The sequence below is a fragment of the Penicillium digitatum genome, chromosome 2 (genome assembly GCF_016767815.1).
Source record: "Penicillium digitatum chromosome 2, complete sequence".
Classification (NCBI taxonomy): domain Eukaryota; kingdom Fungi; phylum Ascomycota; class Eurotiomycetes; order Eurotiales; family Aspergillaceae; genus Penicillium; species Penicillium digitatum.
This window is the reverse complement of record NC_089385.1, coordinates 333,510-354,739: the sequence shown is the minus strand read 5'-3', so window position 1 is coordinate 354,739 and position 21,230 is coordinate 333,510. Positions and strand designations below refer to the sequence as shown.

At 48.3% G+C, this 21,230-nt stretch overlaps 9 protein-coding genes across 9 annotated transcripts; 5 read left to right on the top strand and 4 right to left on the bottom strand.

Annotated features, from left to right (window-relative positions):
- Positions 1–4,733: 4,733 nt before the first annotated feature.
- Positions 4,734–5,844, top strand: Pdw03_6211 (Pre-mRNA polyadenylation factor fip1; the record flags this gene model as incomplete). Its single annotated transcript, XM_014680243.1, has 3 exons — positions 4,734–4,886; positions 4,942–4,994; positions 5,043–5,844. 3 exons carry the CDS (start codon positions 4,734–4,736, stop codon positions 5,842–5,844), a joined length of 1,008 nt encoding a protein of 335 aa, XP_014535729.1.
- A 474-nt stretch (positions 5,845–6,318) lies between these two features.
- Pdw03_6210 (Chaperonin Cpn10) lies at positions 6,319–6,973 on the top strand (the record flags this gene model as incomplete). Its single annotated transcript, XM_014680244.2, has 4 exons — positions 6,319–6,321; positions 6,526–6,750; positions 6,836–6,894; positions 6,949–6,973. The coding sequence occupies 4 exons, from the start codon at positions 6,319–6,321 to the stop codon at positions 6,971–6,973; spliced, it is 312 nt and encodes a 103-aa protein (XP_014535730.2).
- A 676-nt stretch (positions 6,974–7,649) lies between these two features.
- On the bottom strand, positions 7,650–10,212 carry Pdw03_6209 (uncharacterized protein; the record flags this gene model as incomplete). Its single annotated transcript, XM_014680245.1, has 2 exons — positions 7,650–9,425; positions 9,478–10,212. The coding sequence occupies 2 exons, from the start codon at positions 10,210–10,212 to the stop codon at positions 7,650–7,652; spliced, it is 2,511 nt and encodes an 836-aa protein (XP_014535731.1).
- Positions 10,213–10,517: 305 nt separating this feature from the next.
- Pdw03_6208 (Alpha-ketoglutarate-dependent taurine dioxygenase) lies at positions 10,518–11,779 on the bottom strand (the record flags this gene model as incomplete). The annotated part of the gene is made up of 2 exons (XM_014680246.1): positions 10,518–11,258; positions 11,318–11,779. The coding sequence occupies 2 exons, from the start codon at positions 11,777–11,779 to the stop codon at positions 10,518–10,520; spliced, it is 1,203 nt and encodes a 400-aa protein (XP_014535732.1).
- Positions 11,780–12,687: 908 nt separating this feature from the next.
- On the bottom strand, positions 12,688–14,385 carry Pdw03_6207 (Nucleoporin NUP49/NSP49, putative; the record flags this gene model as incomplete). Its single annotated transcript, XM_014680247.1, has 3 exons — positions 12,688–13,615; positions 13,680–14,126; positions 14,312–14,385. The coding sequence occupies 3 exons, from the start codon at positions 14,383–14,385 to the stop codon at positions 12,688–12,690; spliced, it is 1,449 nt and encodes a 482-aa protein (XP_014535733.1).
- Positions 14,386–14,827: 442 nt separating this feature from the next.
- On the top strand, positions 14,828–16,313 carry Pdw03_6206 (WD40/YVTN repeat-like-containing domain; the record flags this gene model as incomplete). Its single annotated transcript, XM_066101284.1, has 4 exons — positions 14,828–15,024; positions 15,081–15,143; positions 15,194–16,059; positions 16,108–16,313. 4 exons carry the CDS (start codon positions 14,828–14,830, stop codon positions 16,311–16,313), a joined length of 1,332 nt encoding a protein of 443 aa, XP_065956367.1.
- Positions 16,314–16,815: 502 nt separating this feature from the next.
- On the bottom strand, positions 16,816–17,806 carry Pdw03_6205 (HAD superfamily hydrolase, putative; the record flags this gene model as incomplete). Its single annotated transcript, XM_014680249.1, has 3 exons — positions 16,816–17,514; positions 17,569–17,728; positions 17,790–17,806. The coding sequence occupies 3 exons, from the start codon at positions 17,804–17,806 to the stop codon at positions 16,816–16,818; spliced, it is 876 nt and encodes a 291-aa protein (XP_014535735.1).
- A 157-nt stretch (positions 17,807–17,963) lies between these two features.
- Pdw03_6204 (Tetratricopeptide repeat protein 1 (TTC1), putative) lies at positions 17,964–18,941 on the top strand (the record flags this gene model as incomplete). Its single annotated transcript, XM_014680250.1, has 3 exons — positions 17,964–18,080; positions 18,148–18,777; positions 18,840–18,941. 3 exons carry the CDS (start codon positions 17,964–17,966, stop codon positions 18,939–18,941), a joined length of 849 nt encoding a protein of 282 aa, XP_014535736.1.
- A 754-nt stretch (positions 18,942–19,695) lies between these two features.
- Pdw03_6203 (DUF1212-domain-containing protein) lies at positions 19,696–20,088 on the top strand (the record flags this gene model as incomplete). Its single annotated transcript, XM_014680252.1, has 1 exon — positions 19,696–20,088. The coding sequence occupies one exon, from the start codon at positions 19,696–19,698 to the stop codon at positions 20,086–20,088; it is 393 nt and encodes a 130-aa protein (XP_014535738.1).
- Positions 20,089–21,230: the final 1,142 nt, after the last annotated feature.

Sequence of the window (21,230 nt, the reverse complement as noted above, 5' to 3'; positions counted from 1 at the left end):
CGAGAAGAAGTGACTATAACGTTAGGTAAAGAGACTATAGCGATTTCTGGGGGTTTGAAAGTAGAGTATCAAATTGATTTGCACCAGTATATCACCCACGGTAATATCACCACAGCCCATAGTACGACACTAAAGAGATCAGACTTTCCTGTCCCTCAATAGCCCGATTGTAGAGGCCATCTCGATTGCCATTGTAATCATGTACAAGCTCTAGATTCAGCTCATTTTAATTCCTCTGAAGAGCGGAAAACATGGCATTAAATTGCAAAATTACAGTTGAAGCACGAACAAGAAGATCATCCATAAAGAGTTCTGGTAAGCAGTTGTAGTATTAAGGTGTTTTCCTCATCGGCCGGATCCTCTCGTCCGTACAGTCCCAACACCCCCTGCAATCTCTTCAGCCAGGTACTCTGAGCCAGAGCGAGCGTAGCAACTCTCTGGTTATACTCGGACCTGAAAAGGCCCACCGTTGTAGTGAGATTTGGTCCTATTCTCGCCATCTCGAACTGGTCCAGCACTCCCTCTTCTTCCAGCAAGACAGCTCTGAGAAGGCAACGGACGAATCTAGACGAAAGAGGTATTTTGAAGCTTTCCGCGGCAGTTTTCAATTTGATATCAACAATGATCGGAGAGTCCGAGACTTGCACCTGTCCATTCCAGATGTCAATGCCCCGCGTGAGGTACTGTAGCCCTCGAATCAACCGCCGCCGCAGGTCGCTAAGTTGTTGAAAGTGCCGGGCAGACATGCTTTGCACTCGCAGACGAAGTCCATGAATTCCTGGCGCTCATTTCTAGTTTGTCCTTTAAAATCAAGGTAAGAGAAGCAGATCTCCTCGCCAGCCTCGATGTCCTTGATGGCGTAAAGTTGAATGGTACCCCCAGGATATGCTGGCACTCTTGAATTTGGTAGACAGAAATGGTTGAACCGAGAGTGCACGAGGAATACGTCAGTAGCTGGAGACCCATCTGAGATATTGAACGAGATTTGATTCAAAGCTTTCTTCAAACTCGTAAAAAACTTCGACCCGTTGTCTCGAAGAAGTGAAAACTGGGCTCTCTGGCGGGTTGGGAGTTTCAAATGAGCCGTAGCAATGTCAATTTCTATAATTTCAGCTTTTGCCTTTCGAATAACGAAGAGGGACTCCTCGCTCAAAATTATGGATCCCCGTCAATGCGTTTGGTGGCGAAGACACCCCATCCTTTGCCCGGCGAGGGTTTCAGCTCAAACGATGCATCGCAAGGCAATATAATGCTGTGATATGCTAGATCGAGTAATAAAGTTAGACGCACAATCGAGCTCCCAAAGAAGACAATGTACGATGACTCGTAGACATGACTTTGTGTAGTATGAGAATGGTGACGAGGAGGAATGAAAAGCAAAGAAAGTTGAATTGCTGAGATGGGTATGTCCTGGTCCTACGTTGAGCATGCACATATGTACTTGCCTTTGACAGGAGGTCTTCTTTTGCCACGTCCCTAGTGGCCTGTAGCCCTGGAAATATCAGACTGCTTGTCTTTTCCATAGGAAGTGAAACCTAGACGTTTGCCGTCCATTTCTCTCGACATGAGGATATCGCAATAGAGGTTATCTGTATGTACGACACGAGTTTGGAATGAGAGTTTGTCTATTGTTATGCTAGTAGTATATAAACAAGAAAAAGGGCTTGCACTTGGTGACCATGAATCCAATCAGATCAAGCCTGAAGAGCTTCAACATACAAGGTTAATATCCTAGTCAAAAGATCGATAGAAATAACCAATCTACATTAATACATATACCCAGTCTACAGTTAAAACGGTCAACGCCCAAACCGCTGCGTAAGAGCATCACCAGGAGGTAACTCGGATGAGACAGTCGGAGTTCTAGAAATGCGTGGAAGTCGAGTACGATGTTGGAGAGCATGATCAGGAGCTTTGCCTATCGAGGAGCAAATTAGCCGGCATGTAGTGGAGACTGTGGTGCTATGCATACTTTTTTGTCCATCCCAGTTTGGACCAGTAGGGAGTGGCATTGGGGTTTCGCGAGGTGTCCTCGTCCTTGCCCTTTTAGAACTGCCATTGCCGCTTCGTTGGTACCTGTGAAGCTGCTCGACTCCATCTGGATTGACGTGGAAAGTGGGAGTCTTGGGGTTTCGTGTGATTGGGGCTGGAAGCAGCGCTGGGACATCGGACCGAGATATGGAGACCGGAGGAGGAGCATTGAGTGTCGAGAGAGCTTGGGAGACTGTGTCCGAGGCCGCGGTCTGCATCCGGGACCGCATGGCACGAGCTTTGAGGAGGTTGTAGAGATTGGTCATTTGAGCAAGTTTGTTATTCTTGTCACGGTACAGGTCATTCAATTCTTGGTTTTTCTTTTGGAGATCTTCTTGAGATGATTGCATGTCTGCAGTACAAATGTTAGTCGGATCCACAAATAAGATAGGACCAAATTGGACAAACCGGACAGCTTGTTCTGGAGTGACAGGATCTCTGTGTTGGCATTGTGAATGACCTTGTCCATTTGGGTATTCAGACTAGCGTACTTCTCAGTAAGCGTCTTCGCTCGGTACTCCTGGTAGCATCTGCTCAAGTCAGTCTTGGGCAGTCTCATGGTGTCATTTTTATGCCGAGGAGGTGAGGCAGACATCTCTTGTGTGCTTTGATATGCCCAAAACGCAAGTGCGCGACCGGCACATTCCATGATTGTATTCGGATCCAGCCCACTCAGCACGCTCGTTTTGTAGTCCTCTGTCGGATTCAAGATTGTCGAAACAGCGTCATCTGGATTAAGAAGTACCGTCTGACAAGCAGGACAGAGCCTATTGCTGGTGGTTGGACGAGAGAGCTCGAGACTTTCTGCGCAGCCGTGACAGAAGATGTGCCTGAACTCATCAGCCATTCGCCCAAGCTGATCCACGAGGAAGATACTTACGAGCAAGTTGTCACCACTGCTTTCTCTTTCAATTCTGCTCGACATTTGAGGGAATTGCATCTTAAAGAAAAGTCCATGGTGTCGCTGGCGATGGGATGCAGCGAGGGTAAGAAGTGAAGGTCACGAGTTAGTCTTGAGGGATGTTATCAATTCAGTCAACCTCGAAAGGAATTCTTGTCATGAATCAACAACTTGGACAATGAATATTTAGCACTTGTCTATATTATAATCGTTTTCATAAAAAGTTTCCACGAGCTAGAAAAAAAAAGTATTTCCCTGAGCATCGCGCCGTGTTGAAGTCATCTTCTCTTCAAACTCTTTTCCGGGCTCATACTCATGCCACAAACTGGCCGGATAAATATGCTTGTTTTTCTCATACCACCGTCGATCTACGACCTTGGTCTCTGAGAAATCCTTGTCTGCACCCTCTAGTTGATCATCACTGGGGGTGGGATTGGTGGAATCGGCAACAGGGGGTTTGCTGGAATAATCAAACAGCAAACCGCCAGCGCGAGAAAAACTGGACACTCGATTGGCGATGAAGTAGTAAAACTCGTAATGCTGTACGAATGTTAGAGGTGATACTGTGACCCATGAGAATCTAGATGAACTTACATGTGGAACAATAATGTCGCCCTTGACAAGCATCAAGTCGTCAACACTGACTCGCGCCCACTCTCGGCGATTATCTTTCTTCGCCTTGGATGCACCACTGGCACCACGTACGCCCATCTCAGCACCCACCTTCCGGCACCGATCCAAGAACAACCAAACATGGTCACCTTTCTTGACTTTGACAGCCCCCGCTGGTATGCTCGTTCCATCATAAAAGACAAACGGAATGAGAATGTCGGTATTCTTCACAGCCTCTTGCATGATCAAGAACTCCTTGCGCAGAGTGTCGCGAGCCAGCGCTTCAGCTTCCAAGGATGCCTTTGTCAGAGCTTTGGGTGGAGGGGGTGCGTTCGGGTTTGCTTTCATGCGTCGTGTAGTGATATCATCGGCGGGTGATTTCGACTCTGACCGTGATACGCTTGAGTCGCGCGGAGTTGCTGCAGATTCCTCTCCTTCGTCCTGATCATCGCCGAAGGACAGCTTGCTTTTCACAAGAGCCTTCTTTTTCTTCTTTTTCGGAGGACCATCACCCCGGGGAGGCGTTGACCTATTGCGCTGCGATCAGCTCAAATGAACGAGAATAAAAGTCGATGTTCTTGGCTTACCCGTCAGTCACATCGCCTGCAGAGGGAGTTGCACTTCTTGAATTACCAGATGCCAGTAGCCCTAGGGACTTGTCATGCGCCTCGCGCTCTTTTGCCTCTAGAACATCCGCGCGCCGCTTGCGAAAGTCGGAGAGATGAACAAGGCCAACGGTTTGTTCTTTGAGCATCTCCTCCGCGGAGACGCTTTGGCCGGCGAAGGACCGTGGAGTAGAAATTCTACTCTCCTCTTCTTCTGCCATTTTTGGATTGAGAGATATTGAGCTTAGATTTGACAACTCAGATGAGAGAATCGAATTGGTCAGTGACGTCTGGTGGCCAGCACGTGACCTTGCATTTTCAGTGATACAAGCATCTGTCATAAGATCACATAGTAAGAAGCTTGTACGATTTCAAAATTGGATGATAGCATACCTCTCACCTATATTCTAGTTGATACTCCAAATATTGAACGTTCTATGGTCGCCGTATACTCTCTCTCGCATGTGAAGGCACACCACTGCAAACAAGACAAACTCGGTTCCCAGGCGCGCAACCTTCGATCTTGGTCCTTCTTTGATACAACTTTCTGCAGTTTTTACCCGTCGAATTGAAATTCAGACACAATGGATGACGAAGAAGATGACTTTTACGATCCCGTTGATGCGGTGCCGACAATGCAATCGCTGAATCACACCCAAAATGCAGCTCCAGGCCAACCGCAGGAGAGCAATTACTTGGAGGACGATGATGAGGTAGAAGAGGAAGAAGATGATGACGTGCGTACCGCGCTTCCACCTACTTGCAATTATTGCTTGCTAATTTAGTACACAGGATGACTTCAATATTATCACAGAGGCACCCGAAGGCGCACCAGCTCCCGAAGCGTGAGTTAGCTACCGTCGCGCTCCCTGTACACTTGCTGATCTTTCTAGCTCTCACCCACGCCATGCAAGCTTACGACAAGAACCACAACGGCCGTCCTCAGCAGATTCATCGGGATTAGCAAGGTCTGCGACGCCATCCGCGACTCCTCGATACGAAACAGCGACTCCGATCCCCGGACACCCAGCCGCGGCCGCGGCCGCCACCGCAAGACCCTCCTCAGAAAAGCCAGGATCGGCCTATCCAGCCATTCACAGCTCTACCATTGATGTCAATGCAAACCCCATCCACCCCATGACAGGGAAGCCGATCATGTCCACAGACATGGATGCCGACTTCCCTTCCGACGACAAGCCCTGGCGCCGACCCGGGTCAGATCTCTCCGATTACTTTAACTACGGATTTGATGAGTTTACATGGGCAGGATACTGTCTCAAGCAGCAGGGCCTGAGACAAGAAGTCAGCAGCCAGAAGAGACAGATGGACGACATGCAGGCCTTCATGGGCATGGGAATGCCCCCCATGCCTACCGCACCGGGCCCCGCTGCCCCGGCTAGTGCTGCGCCACCCATGGCTGGTATGCCTGGTATGCCGGACATGAACCCTGATATGATGCAGGGCATGCTAGCCAGCATGATGTCCCAGGGTTTGGATCCATCTAATATGGATCCCATGGCTTTCATGCAGCACGCTCAGTCGATGATGCCCGGTGGAGGTCAGCAGAGTCAACCTGGCTTCGGGGGCCAGCCCCAGGGCCAAGGTTTCAACCAAGGGGGGCAGGGTCAAATGGGCTACGGCGGATACGATCAACGTGGAGGTTACGGGGGCCGAGGACGTGGCCGAAGATGGTAGTTTGATATGGAATTCGTACTACTATGATGTAACTTCGGACTCGCCGTCAGAATAATGGGATCTCATGGCGTAACATGCATTAAAAAAATGGAATAGCGATGACACTGCACAATTTACAAGTTCAAGCTTCCTTCTTGCAGCAGTAAAGCTATAAGTCGGGAAAGTGTACAATCATATTTAACGTACCTTAACGGACGGCTATGCTGAGCATGTCACTGAAACATTAGGACAAATCCTAGACATCAACAGGCAAAAGATTTTAGAACCGCGCACGTATTTCTTCCCCAGAGAGACCAATAGCTCAAGATGGGGAGACAGGGCAGCTCGGAAGAAGCTCATGGTTCGGTCTTGGCATTCTGGAAATTTCTCCAGTCCTGGGCAGATCTTCTTCCCCCGGACCAGTTCCATCTTCTTCCCTTCTCCATCCCCATCCTTCACTCACGATCTTCTCAGGAATTCCCCCTCTCCTTCACAATGGTATGTGTTATATCCCAGTTGATTTCATAAATCAAATTTCCCTATTCCTTGTACTCCCAGAGACACTACTAGCACTTCCACGCCCAACTTTTTCTTCCCCCGGGCCGAGCCCGGATACCCGAAAACCCGCGCAACGCGCGCATTTCCCAATCCAATTCGGTTGCATCATCGAGAAATTTTTTCACTGACATAAGCACTTTCTAGTCTGTCCTCCGCAACATCAAGTCTCTCGCCCCCCTCCTGGACCGCGTCCTGGTCCAGCGCATCAAGCCCGAGGCCAAGACTGCCTCCGGTATCTTCCTCCCCGAGGCTGCCGTTAAGGAGCAGAACGAGGCCCAGGTCCTTGCTGTTGGCCCCGGTCTCCTTGACCGCGACGGCAAGCGCATTCCCATGGGTGTCGCTGCCGGCGACAAGGTTCTCATTCCCCAGGTATGTGGCTGAACGATTCCCTGGCATTTTCCCGCGTGGATGCGAAAAAAAACCAAACAAAATTTGCTTACAAGTCTGTGTTCAGTTCGGTGGTAACGCCATCAAGGTCGGTGAAGAGGAGTACACCCTTTTCCGGGATCACGAGTATGTTTTTTCCCCTCTTGAGTTTCCAAAAGAACAAACTGACAACCCCTCTAGTATCCTGGCCAAGATCAAAGAGTAAATTAGTCTCCAAGGCAATTTTCTCTTATGACTTTGTTTCGCCGCCTTATAACCTCCCTCTGTCATGTCGGCACCAACTCCCTGTTTCGCTGTGAAATCGCGACGGGGATCTTGGAAGACCCCTGACGTGTATCATACGCGACGTCACGAGCTCGACCTTTCTCAACGATATCAAGAACACCGGTTAAAGAAAAAAAACCCCCTTCAAAAATAATAGCGAAAGGGATGCTGTCACTGCATGACTATTTAACATTTGACTGTTTAGGTATCATGTCAATTGTGGCTCCCATTTTGGCCTGTCTTTCTACTTTGCATGCATGAGTTTTTGAAGCGCTGGATTGGCCTTGGGTCTTGCAAGTCTTTGTCCACTGTACTTTTAAATTAAACTGCGGCTACCTTCTCCCGGTGCTTATTATGGGGTGGGTAGTCAGTAATTTCAGACTCAATCATCTCCTCTCTATTCTTTTGGGCTTTTTTTTAAAAAAAAGAAAATCTTCGTTAGGTGCCAGTGGCATTCCTTCTAGGTATCTTGAAAGTCCGTTGTCAAGTGTGCAGTAAAGATACAATTTTGAAGACTGAACCTGACTATCAATACTGAGTGAACATCGGCACCCAGCAGCTGCCATCTGCATCCTACTACCCGTCTTGTTAGTGATGACAGCCCATGCCCTAGAAAGCTAATCAAGACTGATTTGAGTGCTAAAAACATCCTCACTGTCAGTCTCATTCCCATCGGGAATCGTATACGATGTTAATTCGATCACTTCGGATACCCTACTAATCACATCCTCGCCAATAACAGACCCGTATTTCATATTCCGCTCGAATGAGTCCATGTTCATAAACACGTCGAAAGCCCTTGAATCCGTGCTGGGGTTGGCAACGATCTCATGAGAGGCTAGGGCGGTTGGATTCATATCAAAACCAGGATCTTGGTTGAAACCACCAACGCGAATGTTGTCCAAGATAAGGCGCGCCGCGAAAGGATTCACTCCCAAGTCGCGGAGTGCAACTTCATATTCAGACTCCTCTTCGGTAATGTTTGCTATCATTTCAGGGGGATGCAATTCGCATCGAAGCCTACCCATGCCGAAACACCACAGCACAATGGATGCCGAGTGGTTCGGGATCGGTATCAGTAATGTTGTGGACAATCCCTCGGTGTTACAAAATTGAGCAAGGGAGGTGATTTCCCTTGTCAACGAGGAATTCTGAACTCTGCTGGCGTCTGCTCTGTAGGGTTTGCAGATGAGAACAACCAGAAGCGCGTATCGATGCATGAGGCACATGATCTTTTCTCGAAGCGGGGATTCCAGTCCCTGGATTCCACTGAACCTCTCATCTCTTGGGCCATGCCCTGGAAGATATCGCTGTGTCAGCTCATAGGGGGTCGTCAGAATAAGCCCAGCATCAGGTGCCAGAATGATTTCCGCCTCATAATGGTATTGGGAATCCGAGAACACGTCTCCATAGTCCCTGTAAATCAATTTGGGAGGATTTTCTGGCCACCCTTCCATATCTTGCACGACTGACGGGTGGGTTGTCAGAAGAGTGGTAGACAAGAAGAATATCGGTGGCGGGTAGAATGCCGATTGGGTCACTACTTCCTGTAGTTCGAAGGCAGGGCTTGGCGAGCGAGAGGGACCCAAGGTCTCATCAGGGTCTGGAGATCTGTCACCCACCAGTGAAGAGACATGTGAGAATTCGCCTTGTCCACTGCTTGTGCATGTTGATAGGGAAGGGAACGATGCATCTTGCGACGAGGTTACATGTCCTCTGTCACTTCCTCTGGTTTTCATAAACAGGGAGAGAGATCCGAGGCCACCAAGCACTGTTGTGGATGATCTCGAGGTCTCTGTATAATCTACGGAAGAAACAGCATGTGAAAGCTTGAGAGGGTGTTTCTTCAATCCTGTGGGATGTGACTGGTAGCCCAGTTTCACGCAAAACAGCTCCTCCTGAGCGAGACACGTATATCTATTGTCGATGAATGAGGAAGTGTGTGTTGTCGTGGTATTGATGGTTTTCTCATAAGGAGTTTTGATAGAAACATGGTCATCATTTGCATTCTGTGAGTCTCGTGCTAGCTGGGTGCTGTTTTGATCGTTTGCTGGCTGAATCACTGAGGAACTTGAACAACTCTTCGACACAAAAAAGGCGTCTTCATGAAGTGTACTGAAAGAAAAAGTCACGATTCTCTTCTTCCCACGAGATATTCTTGTATCAGCCGCAGGCTCTATTAAGGCCTTCGAGGTTTTCGTTTCCTTCAAAGATCTGGGTGCTTGCGCTTTCTGGCAGTCATTCCTGTCAACGGAGATTCCTTTTTCTTTTGTCAGATTGGGAGAACCAAGAGTGGGTACGGGTTGCGTGTGTTCGTATGGACTGACATCGAATGAAGGCGTGGGAACATTGTTATCAAAAACAAATGCACTAAATTCACTTTCGGTGGGATCCTATTCTTGATTAGCTACTCCCTGGATCAATGATTACCAGTCGAGTCCTCACCTCAGAGCTCAGCACACTTGTAGCATAGCCCTCATTTTCATAATCTTGAATAGAGGGAACAGGATCAGACTCAATACTGACAAACTGCTGCACGGTTCCTGATGGTCCCACGATGGGGGGCAAAACGTCTCCTGCAAGATGAGATGTCGTAAAAGCATTCGAGGACTTGGCAGCCGCATTTCCAGGCGCAGCAAAACCTTCCTCACAGTTTGATTGGGAAATCCCCGAATTGTAGTGATCAAAAACGTCCCGCGTATTCATAGGAACAACAGGAACATCGGGGCCACTAGGTACAACCAAACGGACAGAGGGGGTAGCCGAAGATGGAGCTGGACTCTGAGCGAAGGTAGCTTGAAACTCGGACGAAGTGACCATTCTCTCATCCTCGGTTGTGAGGAGGAGCGGTTCGCCTTTAACGTCAGTTGTTGTCACTTCAGGCAGGATGCCACGCCAGAGGTTTCCCTGATCAGACTCGAGCTGGAGACAGCCGCTCAGCAGCTCTATATCCTCAGGCTTAGTTGGGAGCTTCTCCATCATGAGCTCTGTGCAGAAGCGTTGGTCGATTTCTTTGAGGCGTTCTTCTGGATTTTCGGGGCGCAGACCATCAACAGGAGGGATGGGAGTTGTCGGCTCACATGTGTCGTCTGCAAAACTAATTGGGCAATATCGAGTAGAGTCCGCTGCGATGTTGTAGAACCTAGCGTACTCAAGAAGAGTTGGCTGGTTGGAAGCCATTTCGAGGAATTTTAAGCAGAGGGAGAGGCGACAGACAGGAGAAGACGAGAGAAGAATGGAGATTAGCGGGAGGGGGGAGGGGGAGAGTTGAGAAGGTGCGAGGGACGACAAACACAGTCCCAATCAGGCAAGTGCGAGACATAAGAATAAACACACCTGGAGGAAGATATATGTATATTTGTCCGAACATGCACATGGAATGAGAAGAAAATGAAAATGATATTATTTCGCTGATTGTGACAATTCGCTAATCGCTATGACAGAAAAGATTAAAATGCAATTACCACGAACCTTTCGCAGCCAAACTAGTCGTTATAGTTCGATTGGCGAGAACCATCCTTGTTGACTGCCGGCAGTCCATACAAGGCATTGATTTCATCCTCTTGAGACTTCCCAGACTCTTCAAGCACAGGCCTCTCGGCGTGGACCGCAACCCGCACAGCATGGCGACGATGCGGTGAAAAGCCATAAGAAGCACTGTGGTTGGTGGACCGATTATCCCAAAGTGCGACATCATCCTCATCCCATGAGAAGCGGGCATGCAGTTCCGGGGTCGTGGAGATGACATCAGTGAGGAAACGGATGATAGCGTCGCTTTCTGCGGCCGGGATACCGACAATCTTCTTCACGAAGCCAGGGTTGAAGAAGAGTCCATTCCAACCGGTGACTGGGTTCGTACGAATGAGTGGGTGTTCGGTAGTGACGGGCCGTCGGCGCACTGGCCGACCTAGTGCCCGGGAGTCGTTAGCTTGCATATCTGCTGAGTGGATGGCTGTAAGGCCTTTAAGGTAGTTTTGCATGTGCGAGGAGAGCACATCGTAGGCGGCATATTGCGAGGACCAAAGGGTGTCGCCACCACCTCCTCGGGGTGGACCAGAAAGGATCTTAAGTGACGTGTAGGATGGTGGTTGTATCTCATAGGTCACATCTGAGTGCCATAAGAAACTGGGAGTGAAGAGGGCACGGTTGTCGCTGGAGTTGTCGCCAGTGTACACGACATGGACGTCCTCGAGGCCTGGCTTTCGGGGAACGGATGTGGTGGCGTGCTATGGTTTTTTTTTTAGTATGCATTCTCATTTGAATTGACTGTAGTCAGATCTCTTACCTTGTGCAGCTTACCCCAATATTGGCCCAATTGGCGTTGAGCCTCGATATCGAAGTTTTTCTGAGAGCGGAAAAAGACAACGCCTCGGTACGCAATCAACCGGGCGAGGTCGTCCCGCTGTGCATCATCGAGTTTTGAAAGATCAACACCATGGACCTCAGTTCCAATCTTAGGGTTATAATCAAAAACTTCTGTGGCATCTCTCAGAAGATTGCGGAATTTATGATCTCCTCGTAGTCCCTTGTCCTGGTAGGGTGTGTATTCAAGCGGAGCCCATTGGATGTCAGGAAACGAGGGCAAGAAATCTTCATGTGCATAGTTGTTATGTTGAGCGACTGGTGTCCGGCCGGGTTGATAGCCAAATTTGTTGTCGCCAGCGAGGTCCTCCGCGCGGACAGGGACAGTGAACTTGGCCACAATCGGGGCCACTGTGACTACGGGCTCTTCCAATGATGGCGCCATGTCTGATACAAGTGACGATGTATGAAATTATATATATACACCTAAAAGTGTACGGAGAGCGAGATTATAGATATTCAAAGGATAAAAAATGAAGTTTAAAGAGAGAAGAACCGAGTTATATAGGGACACAAGTCCAGCATGCAATTGATGTGGACCAAGTCAACCCCGGATAACGCCATTCTGGATTGATTACGGATCTTGCATGCCCCGGAGTTAACGGAAATGGCGCAATTTCTCAGATTAATCACCTCAGGCGAACATGAAGGAATCGAATTGGTTCCAAGTGGATCTTGAATTGAGAGACCCGCTCTCTTTCTGTCGAATATTCATGGTGATCACGCAATTTTGTTGACGTTGATGGCGAGATTTTGCCATCTTTACAACATAGTGAACTTTGAAAACGGCTCATTCGATATGAACTAGCTTTCACCACCATTTCAGACAAGCTATCGCCAAGCCAAGGACTTTCAACGCGTGTCCAATGGGCATGGAAGTGTTGATGTACAACATACATCAGGAAAGTGGAGGTTGAGATTAGGAATGGCGCTAAGGAGCCGATCACGCAAGAGTGGCGGGTTTTTGCGACGGGTAACTCGTCAGCCTCACTTGGCCCGATGCTTAGTCGGTAAACGTGTGTTGTATGCAATTACAACATAGTCATTCTATAGAAGATCTTTAGACGATTTTTGAGGACATTGCCTTGACTCAAATAAGGATTGACTTTTGAAAGAATTTAAGCTCAGATGGTCAAGCTTCTGTTCCTTGCGATGCATGGCTACGTGTTCGACCGACTAGGCCTCAGACTAGTGAGAGGTCAGAGTTAACAGATTGACTGCTAGATGTCATGTTTCGTATGCTGAAGATCAGCTCCCATAAAATTACAGACCAAACTCGCTAAATTTTCCTATCTATCCCAGATGGAACCGACCATCACCAAGGGCCTGCTGCCCAATTGACAGATCTTGTACTTGTTCCGATACGTTGCTCAAACGAGTGGCAACACCCATAATGCCAGCCTCGACATCTGAGAGAACACCGGAAAGTTCATTGATGGTGGACCGAGGTGTCCCCGCAGCTCCCTCGCGAGATTTGGAGCTCACAAAGTCACTAATTTGTCTGTTGAGCGTAGCTTCGACGCCGTGAAGATGGTCCTCGATCTCCTTGAGGTTGCCGGTATATTTTGTAAGAACTCCTTTCATCTCCTTCGAGCGATGAGAGAAGTAATCGACTAGGTTCACGGGGATTCCGTTGACGTCAGTTGATGCGTCACCCTCAACGCCGTCGGGAAGAGCAAGTGTGTTTTTGCGACTCGAGCGCATAGATCGCTCCGGGATCTGTTGATCCTGAACAGACCACCACCCACCACCAGTTGACTGATATTGCAGAGGAAGTTTCAGAGTATCAATAGCTCGGAAAGCAACTTGGGCCTCGGCCGCATCCCGTGCAACAAGGCTGCGCAGCCCATCAATGTCACTGGCATCGTTCTCCAGCGCGTGTTGCATCGTTTCGAGCTTTCCTTGAACAAATTCGACATCGTTTGGAATCGTGGCACCCTGCTTCTCGATAGTCGGGAGCAAATCCCCAACTTCATGGCACATCTTCATCTGGTTCAGGATATGCTTATCAATAGCCTCTATTTGGCTACGGATCTCATCCGCACAGCTCTCGAATTTTGTAGTTGGTAGGAGATTGCTGACGTCAACTTTCACACCCTGGATCACCGTACTGGTGGCGGTGCTCTGTTGTAGTGGTTGTGTAGTTTGTGCGGGTGCTGGCTGGCCGAAGAGAGAGAGGGTAGGCTTTTGAGATTGTTGTTGTTGGGCTGTGCTCTGGCCGCTACCATTGTAAGTGATTAGAATATAAGCCATGAGACGGGATGGGCAAAAGCATGGTCACTTACAACATGCCCCCGGTAGCTCCTCCTGCTAATCCCCCAGTAAGCCCACTGCCGGCACCAACAGCTCCAAGTCCAGTAAATGCTGGCTTTTGAGTTTGAGCTGTGGACGAACTGTTGAAAAGAGTGCTGCCCAACAAGCCACCACCCGTTGCTCCTTGTGTCGTGCTGGTGCCAGCGCCAGCAGTTGATCCACCGAACAAGTTGCTTGTTCCAGAAGGCGGTGTGGTAGTATTTGCGCCCCCGAAAAGACTGCTGCCGGTTGCACCGCTCTGTTGTTGACCTCCAAACATGTTGGATCCGGTCGGTTGTGCTTGTGTTGTGGTTCCTGCGGCCGGGGTGCCAAACAAGCCTCCGGTTGATTTAGGTGCCGTCGAGCTCGCGGGATTCCCGAAGAGACTGCTGGTAGTAGTTGCGCCGGGGTTAGCTGAGGATGTGGCTGTGTTACCGCCGCTGTTGATGGGAATTTGCGGTTAGCTTTTTTTTCCCCTAAATGAGACCAACGTTACACCAGCCTGCGAGCCGGGAATGATGAGGGATTAGGGAAGAAAACGATGCGAATCAGAGCAAGGGGCCAGACGATAGGTCTGATTGGTGTCTATCAGAGACAACAAAGAAAGATAATGGGGAACACTGACAACAAAGAACTGGTGGAGTTGGTGTTGAGAGAAAGTCCACCTGTGGCAGGTGCCGCTGCCTTGGGAGCAAACATGACAAAGTATGTGGCAACAGGCTTCAAATCTTTGAATGATAATGGAACCTGTCAATGGGGGCTCCCCTCAATAAGAACAGTGCTACGCAAATGCGATTTGCGGAATGCGCGAAGCTTTTCGGTACTTTGTTTATCCGACCGGTTGCTTCCCTTGGGCCGTCCACCAATTTTTATACTTCACTTGTATGGCTTTGTCCAATACTTGGAAACTACATAGTATAATTGGTATCTCATTGTGGTATTGTGAACCTGATTGATATACCATCTTCGTGTAGCTTGTGGACTTTTTGACCCAATTAATGTCCGACTTGATCTAATCATTCTCCTTTCGATTCTCGCCTTGTTCAGAACTTTGAAGTCAAATGAGCCATTTGTTAATTGGACTGCATCTGGAACTTCCATTGAAGGCGGTTATCAAGCCTGTCTGACGGTATTTATCGTTATGGCTGACGAGAATGCCAAAGATTGGACACCTTTATGCGTGGCATCAACAAGACGACAAAGTGGGAAAGAGTCATCACCCATCGATTCATCACGACTCTCTTCGGCTACTTCGTCAACGGTCCAAAGTCTGCCAGAGGGAACCTCAAGTGACGAATTCATTGATCAAGATGTCAACTATTTTAAGAGTGCAGAATGGTATGACTCTAGTGCAGCGATCCATGATCAATGTTAGCTGACCTTATGGTGGACAGGACTCCAGACGGTACGACTCTACTGACAGACTCAGCGGATCATTCAATCAGGACATGGATCTTGTAAGTTGGTCTGTCATACCTGCTATTGATTCTTTCACTCACGCAGTCAGGCCACCGGATCTACTGGAGGACAAACCCATCCACCAATTAACCCCATATTCGACCTTGCCCTCGGCGGAGCCGACTTACGCTACCGCAATATATCCCTTTTACAACCTTGAAGATCCATATACTACACTATTCCTCTCATCTGTTCGTGATCATCCAATTCGGCTATCATCAGCCCTGGCTCCTACAACAGTGGCGAGCTACTCCCTGGTAAATCCAATGACAGAAGCATTCATAACACCGCACTCAATGATCTACCCATCCACGATGGGTGGGACCCATTTTCTCACGGGCTCGGATAGCCTCATCTGTCTCTTCGACGTATCCCGAACAGGAGCACAAGGCCCTGTGACCTCAATGCCGACTATCCCTAGCAAACGAAAGCAGATTGTGGGTGGCGGCATCGGGATGAAGGGTATTGTTTCAGCCCTGGCTCTGAACCCTAGTGGAGACGGTATCCTGGCTGCAGGCACTTTCACCAGACACATTGGACTGTACAGTTCAAATGGCTCGGGGGAGCTCCTTGGGACTTTTAGCGTGGCGAATACCAATGCCAACCGAGATATCGGGGGTCGCGGAATTACACAGCTTGTCTGGAGCCCCTGTGGCAGGTATCTGTATGTCGTCGAGCGTAAGAGTGATGGCGTTTTGGTTTATGATGTTCGGGTCACGGGGCAACTGCTTGGGCACTTGCGTGGGCGCAAGGCTCACACTAACCAACGCATGAAAATTGATGTTATTTCATCTGGTTCTGATGGCTCTCATGAGATTTGGGCTGGTGGTACTGATGGATTCATGAGGGTTTGGAGGAGTCCAGAGCACTGTGCAGGTGGAAAGGGTCCTGATTGGGAGTTCAAGATTCATGATGGTGAGTCCTCTGGCAATATTCAAGATGCTCAGTGCTTATGTATGACAGATGCCGTGACGAGTACATTGTTTCACCCCACGGGAAGTGTCGTTGCAACCTGCTCTGGACAGCGACATTTGGTTTCAGACGATTCGTCTGACGAAGATATTCCAGTGAAGAACATTAAGCAGGCCGATAACAGCTTGAAGGTTTGGTCAATGCCGTACCTGTTTCCAGAAACCGAGGTAAACCATGACCTAAACCCCGCAGGTTGAGGCACAAAAGGGAACAATTTCGGTTTATTCGTTTCCTCGGTATGGCAACTGGGATCAAATACGAATTGAAAAAAACCATCCACTAGAGAACTCAGTGGCACACATTATTGGATTGCGAGAAGATAACTTAATAAGATCACTACAAGTTCTATCGCTGTTATCTCCAATACTCTCTCCACCATACCAGGAGAAGGCTTTGTCAAATTCAAAGTCCCCGTTGAGACTTGTCGTGCAAGGACGGAAATGGGTTGGAAAGCAGTAGGTACCCGCACAGAGTTCAATTAATGGCCGACACCTGTTGTGCTGACAATCGTATGTATTTCGTTCAAATCGCGAACAGAGAAGCTGCACATTTTAAGAAATCAAAAGGCCATTAAGTCACTATGTTGATGTAAATTATTTTCTAGCTAGATGCTCTATCCGCTCTCATGTAAATGTGTATTGACATCTAAAAAACCAACCCCAATACTATGTACTGCCTCAGAAAAACCAGACCAAGCTGTCAGAGAATCCGAATGCCATATCTCGCATACGGGAAGTCTTCCAGGGTGGAATAGAGCTGGCCAAACCCATCGCCGATCTTGCCAGGTGTTCCAGAACCCCGCAAACGCCAGGCCTGGAGCTCCTCTGCCTCTTTTTGAGCATCCGTCTTCTCCTCCTCCTTATGCGAACCCGTGGCTCCAGCGAGAACTTCGTCCTCCCGGCCCTTGAAGGCTTCTAGGAGACCCGGGTGAGGGCACCAGGCAACCTGCATGCCGGCGCGACGACCAGCCTCAACGCCCGGAACCGCGTCCTCAAACACGAGACACTCCTCCGGCTTGATATCTGCCTTCCCCTTGCTGCGCAGTTCGATATTGATAGTCTCCAGAGCAAGCAAGTAGATATCAGGAAGAGGCTTGCCTCGGCCCTTGCCGATGCGCGGATCGTCACCAAGAACCTTGTTAGGTTCAGGAAACACCGAGAACAGCTCTTTCAGATGATCAGTCTTTAATTTGTAGTTGCTTCTGTGGGATGATGTAGCTAGCGCAATGTATACAGGCTCGTCGGTTGACAGTGTCGACACGAGATTGGATAGAAGAGTCGGTACACCGGGGAGTGGCTGTGTCTGTGGGAAGTATTGTCGCTGACGACTTGATTGCTCCTCCTTCAGCTCCTCTTCACTAATGGGCAGCTGAGCAAAGTCGTTAAAGATCTTGGCGGCCTAAATTTACTGATGAGTATGCCAATGCATAACGATACATAGTTTGAGACGAACCTCCGGCTGGGGGCGACCCTGCAGCTGGGCCTTGATTGACCAGGGGAGATTTGGTCTTCCATACTTCTGGAGGATTTCGTTCGTGACTTTGGTGTACAAATCCTCCGAGTCAATCAACAAGCCGTCCATGTCAAAGAGACATGCTCGGATGCGAGGAGGACTATAAACCAGGTCAATTGATGTTTGAGTGCGAGCACAATCCACCACCATATTATACTCACGCACTAGTGGAAGCCATGGCAGTATAGTCTGTTTACCGGTGTCAGAATGTGATGTTCCAAGGTTGACCACGTTTGATAAGACGCGGGGAATATACGTTATCGGTCCTATCAGTCCCGTGATTGAACCCTTCGCAACATCTGGTGTTTCTCGGCCGATGACGATCTGCTCACAAAATGAGCAATTCTTCGAATGTGCCCGAGCGCGAAGGGAAAGGTGCTTCCAATGATGCAGATGACAGTGGTGACGAGGATGTCTTCCACGATGCCCACTTCCCTGCCGAGGAAGAAGCTGTGAGTTGCAACGGTGTTCAAGCATATAACCAGAGTCGCATATTGACTTCAATCCTTTTTGTAATAGCAACTCCTGAAGGAAGCCCACGAAATTAAATCCGAGGCAAATCAGCTGTTCCTTGCGACTAGCTATGACCAAGCCATCTCCTGCTACGATCGAGCCCTCGCTTCCTGCCCAAGCTACCTTGACTACGATATCGCCATAATTCAAAGTAATATCGCTGCTTGCCATTTAAAATTGGAAGATTGGAAGGCTGCGGTAGACTCCGCAACCATCTCCATCGAACGACTAAGCAAGATTGTCCCGCCGAGCCCACAAGACAAACGCGACGAGTCGAAGGGGCAAAAGATCCCAGACTCCGACAAGAAACACACAGATGCAGTAGTTGAACTATCCGGAGACGATGAGGAGGCAGAGTTGAAGGAATTACAACGATTGCAAGAAGAAGATGAGCAGAGGAGCAAGGTGATGCGACTTCGAGCCAAAGTCCTCATGAGACGCGCAAAGGCGAAGACCCAAATCGGTGGCTGGGGTAGTCTGCAAGGTGCTGCAGAAGACTACCAGGCCCTTGCTGCGATTGATAACCTTCCAGCAGATGACAAGAGAGTTGTTCAACGGGCATTGCGGGAGCTACCTGAGCGCATCAATCAGGCGCGGGAGAAGGAGATGGGCGACATGATGAGCAAGCTGAAGGATGTGAGTATTCTTCCCTGGTAATATTCATTGCAAGATGATAGAGCAATACTGATATTGGACAGCTCGGAAATGGAATATTAAGCCCATTTGGTCTGTCGACGGACAACTTCAAGTTTGTCCAGGACCCAAAGACGGGTGGCTATAGTATGAACTTCCAATCCTAATTAGATTTGGCTAGGCAGACACGATGGCATTATTTTTTTCCCGTTGTTCAGACACATAAGAGCCTTGAAATGGACTCTTTTCTTAGCATCATACACATACCTGGCAGGAAGCCATGAAGGTGTTCTGACTTTTGCATGCTCTTTTTTCGATTTCAACAACGCACATTTTTGATACATGAGCGACTCCAATCTTCTGAATATGGAGCATGGGAATATGTCATATCTAAAGAGTACAAAGTAACCCGGTAATCCTCTTCATGTGAATTCCCCTCTCCGTTGCAAATTCAACCATTCTCCCGGCAACCCCAATGATAGAATACATGTTATGGCGCTCAATCTAGTAACTAGATGTCTATCTGACAGTGCCGCTACTGGCTTAAGATCTTGAACACATTTACACACACTCTGAGGATCAGCTTCATCCCTTACTCTCCTTAGAAGTTACCATTCTCGCTGTCATGGAGTAGAAGGGTCAACATGTAGTAGATTAGCGGGGAGCATATTATTTTCACTACAAAGGGTCAGAATTCTTTTTGAATGTTTCTAGGAATTATGAAACATGTCTAACAAGATCTTTGTGGAGACAATCATTTGAGTGCAAGTTGCCTTTGGTCTCAGGCAAGACAAAAATATATTTAGTTACTTTGTTGCGCGCTGCATGACATGATGAAACACCCAACTCATTTGATCTTAAAAGCCCAGCATTCGCACCCAAATCTTATTCCCAACAACACAACTCTGCATACCATCAGCAATGGCTCTCAAAGTCTTCACCACTGAATCGATCGGTGCGCAGAGAAACCACATTGCCATCTACATCGAGACTGAGCCAAGCGAAGACAGGGGCTGGCTGCACCACGTTACTGGAACAATTTTGAACGGGATGGAATACACTCCCAGGCAAACACCCAACCCAGAAGTGCTGCCAGAACATGTACCAGACTCGAAGAAGCAGATCGGGACAATTGAGCAGGAGGACCTAGAGAGGTTCCGGGAGGAATGCTGCCTAGCAGTTCTTCCCCCGCGGGCTCAGGTGACGCTCAAGGGAACCCGACTGTATCATGATACCCCGCTCTACCGCTGCACAGAGTGGCTGAAGGATGTCGAGGAGATGGCTTTCAGGAAGGGGATCTTTAAGCCTCTTTGATGGGTTGTTTAAATCTTTGGTTTTGTGGCCCATGGGAAAGATAAAATAATGACAGAGATGTATGGTTTCAACACTGTATGGAACTACCATTAGATGGGGCATGAAAAAATACTCTTGAGTTCTCTGACTAAAATGACAAAACCCGCTCTTTTTCCAATCTGTGCGGACAAAGCTGACTACATGTGATATACAATTCACATGGGAAATGCTAGTATAGCGGTCCGTAGGTTTTCCGGGTTTTTTACCCTATTTTGAACTAACCGGCCCCTGCCATTTTTTTTTTAAAAAAAAAAACCCTCGCAAGCGAGGGTCCGCCACCCATATGCAACTTTTTTTTAAATTCCAACATCTACTTTAACCACTAGTTAACTAATAAAGCTCTCGCCTATCTTACTAAGCAATCTAAGCCTATTATCGCGAAAACTACGCGAGAATTCGCGGTCCCTATATATCGACTATCGACTACGCCGGTGATAGAAAGGTAGAAAATCACTTTTTTAATAACCACCTAATTGTCACGGTGCGAACCGTGATGCTTAGTTAGAGGAAGATCACGGCACGTGATCTCCGACCTGTTTATCTGAACTTCAGTTCTAGATCCTGTTGTAGCTCTTCGAGCTACGTCTTGTATAATAGCCTGCCCCTGCCTGTACCTGTCAATGGGAATCTGATCTGTTACGACCGGTTCCTACCAGTCATCTCTTATCATACCGTCCTGCCAGCCCGCACCCTGACACTTATAATTTATTTCTACTATTAATACCCTGAGAAATATCTATTCTTAAATTTCGGGCCTTGGTACTATCACCTATATGCGTAAATAGGAAGATGGTGGTTAGACGAGAGGCCAATTCTGAAAAGTTAAAGTGTATATATAAAACATACCAAGGATTTATAAGCTACATAGTAGGCTTAAAAGGCTAGGGATCTAGCTGATACTAAGCCTGAAGCTTAATTGCGGCAAGAGATAGTAGTGGTGGGAATTGGGATGTAGATAGTTATAGTGGTTACATATAAACATGGAGTTGATGGCAGTTCTTACCTCAAAAATTGTTGTTGTGTGAGAATTATCGTTGAGTGGGGCCAATACACGAAGGTGTGTTGGGCGCTTGGCGAGTTTTGCTCCCGTATTTTGTATGTTT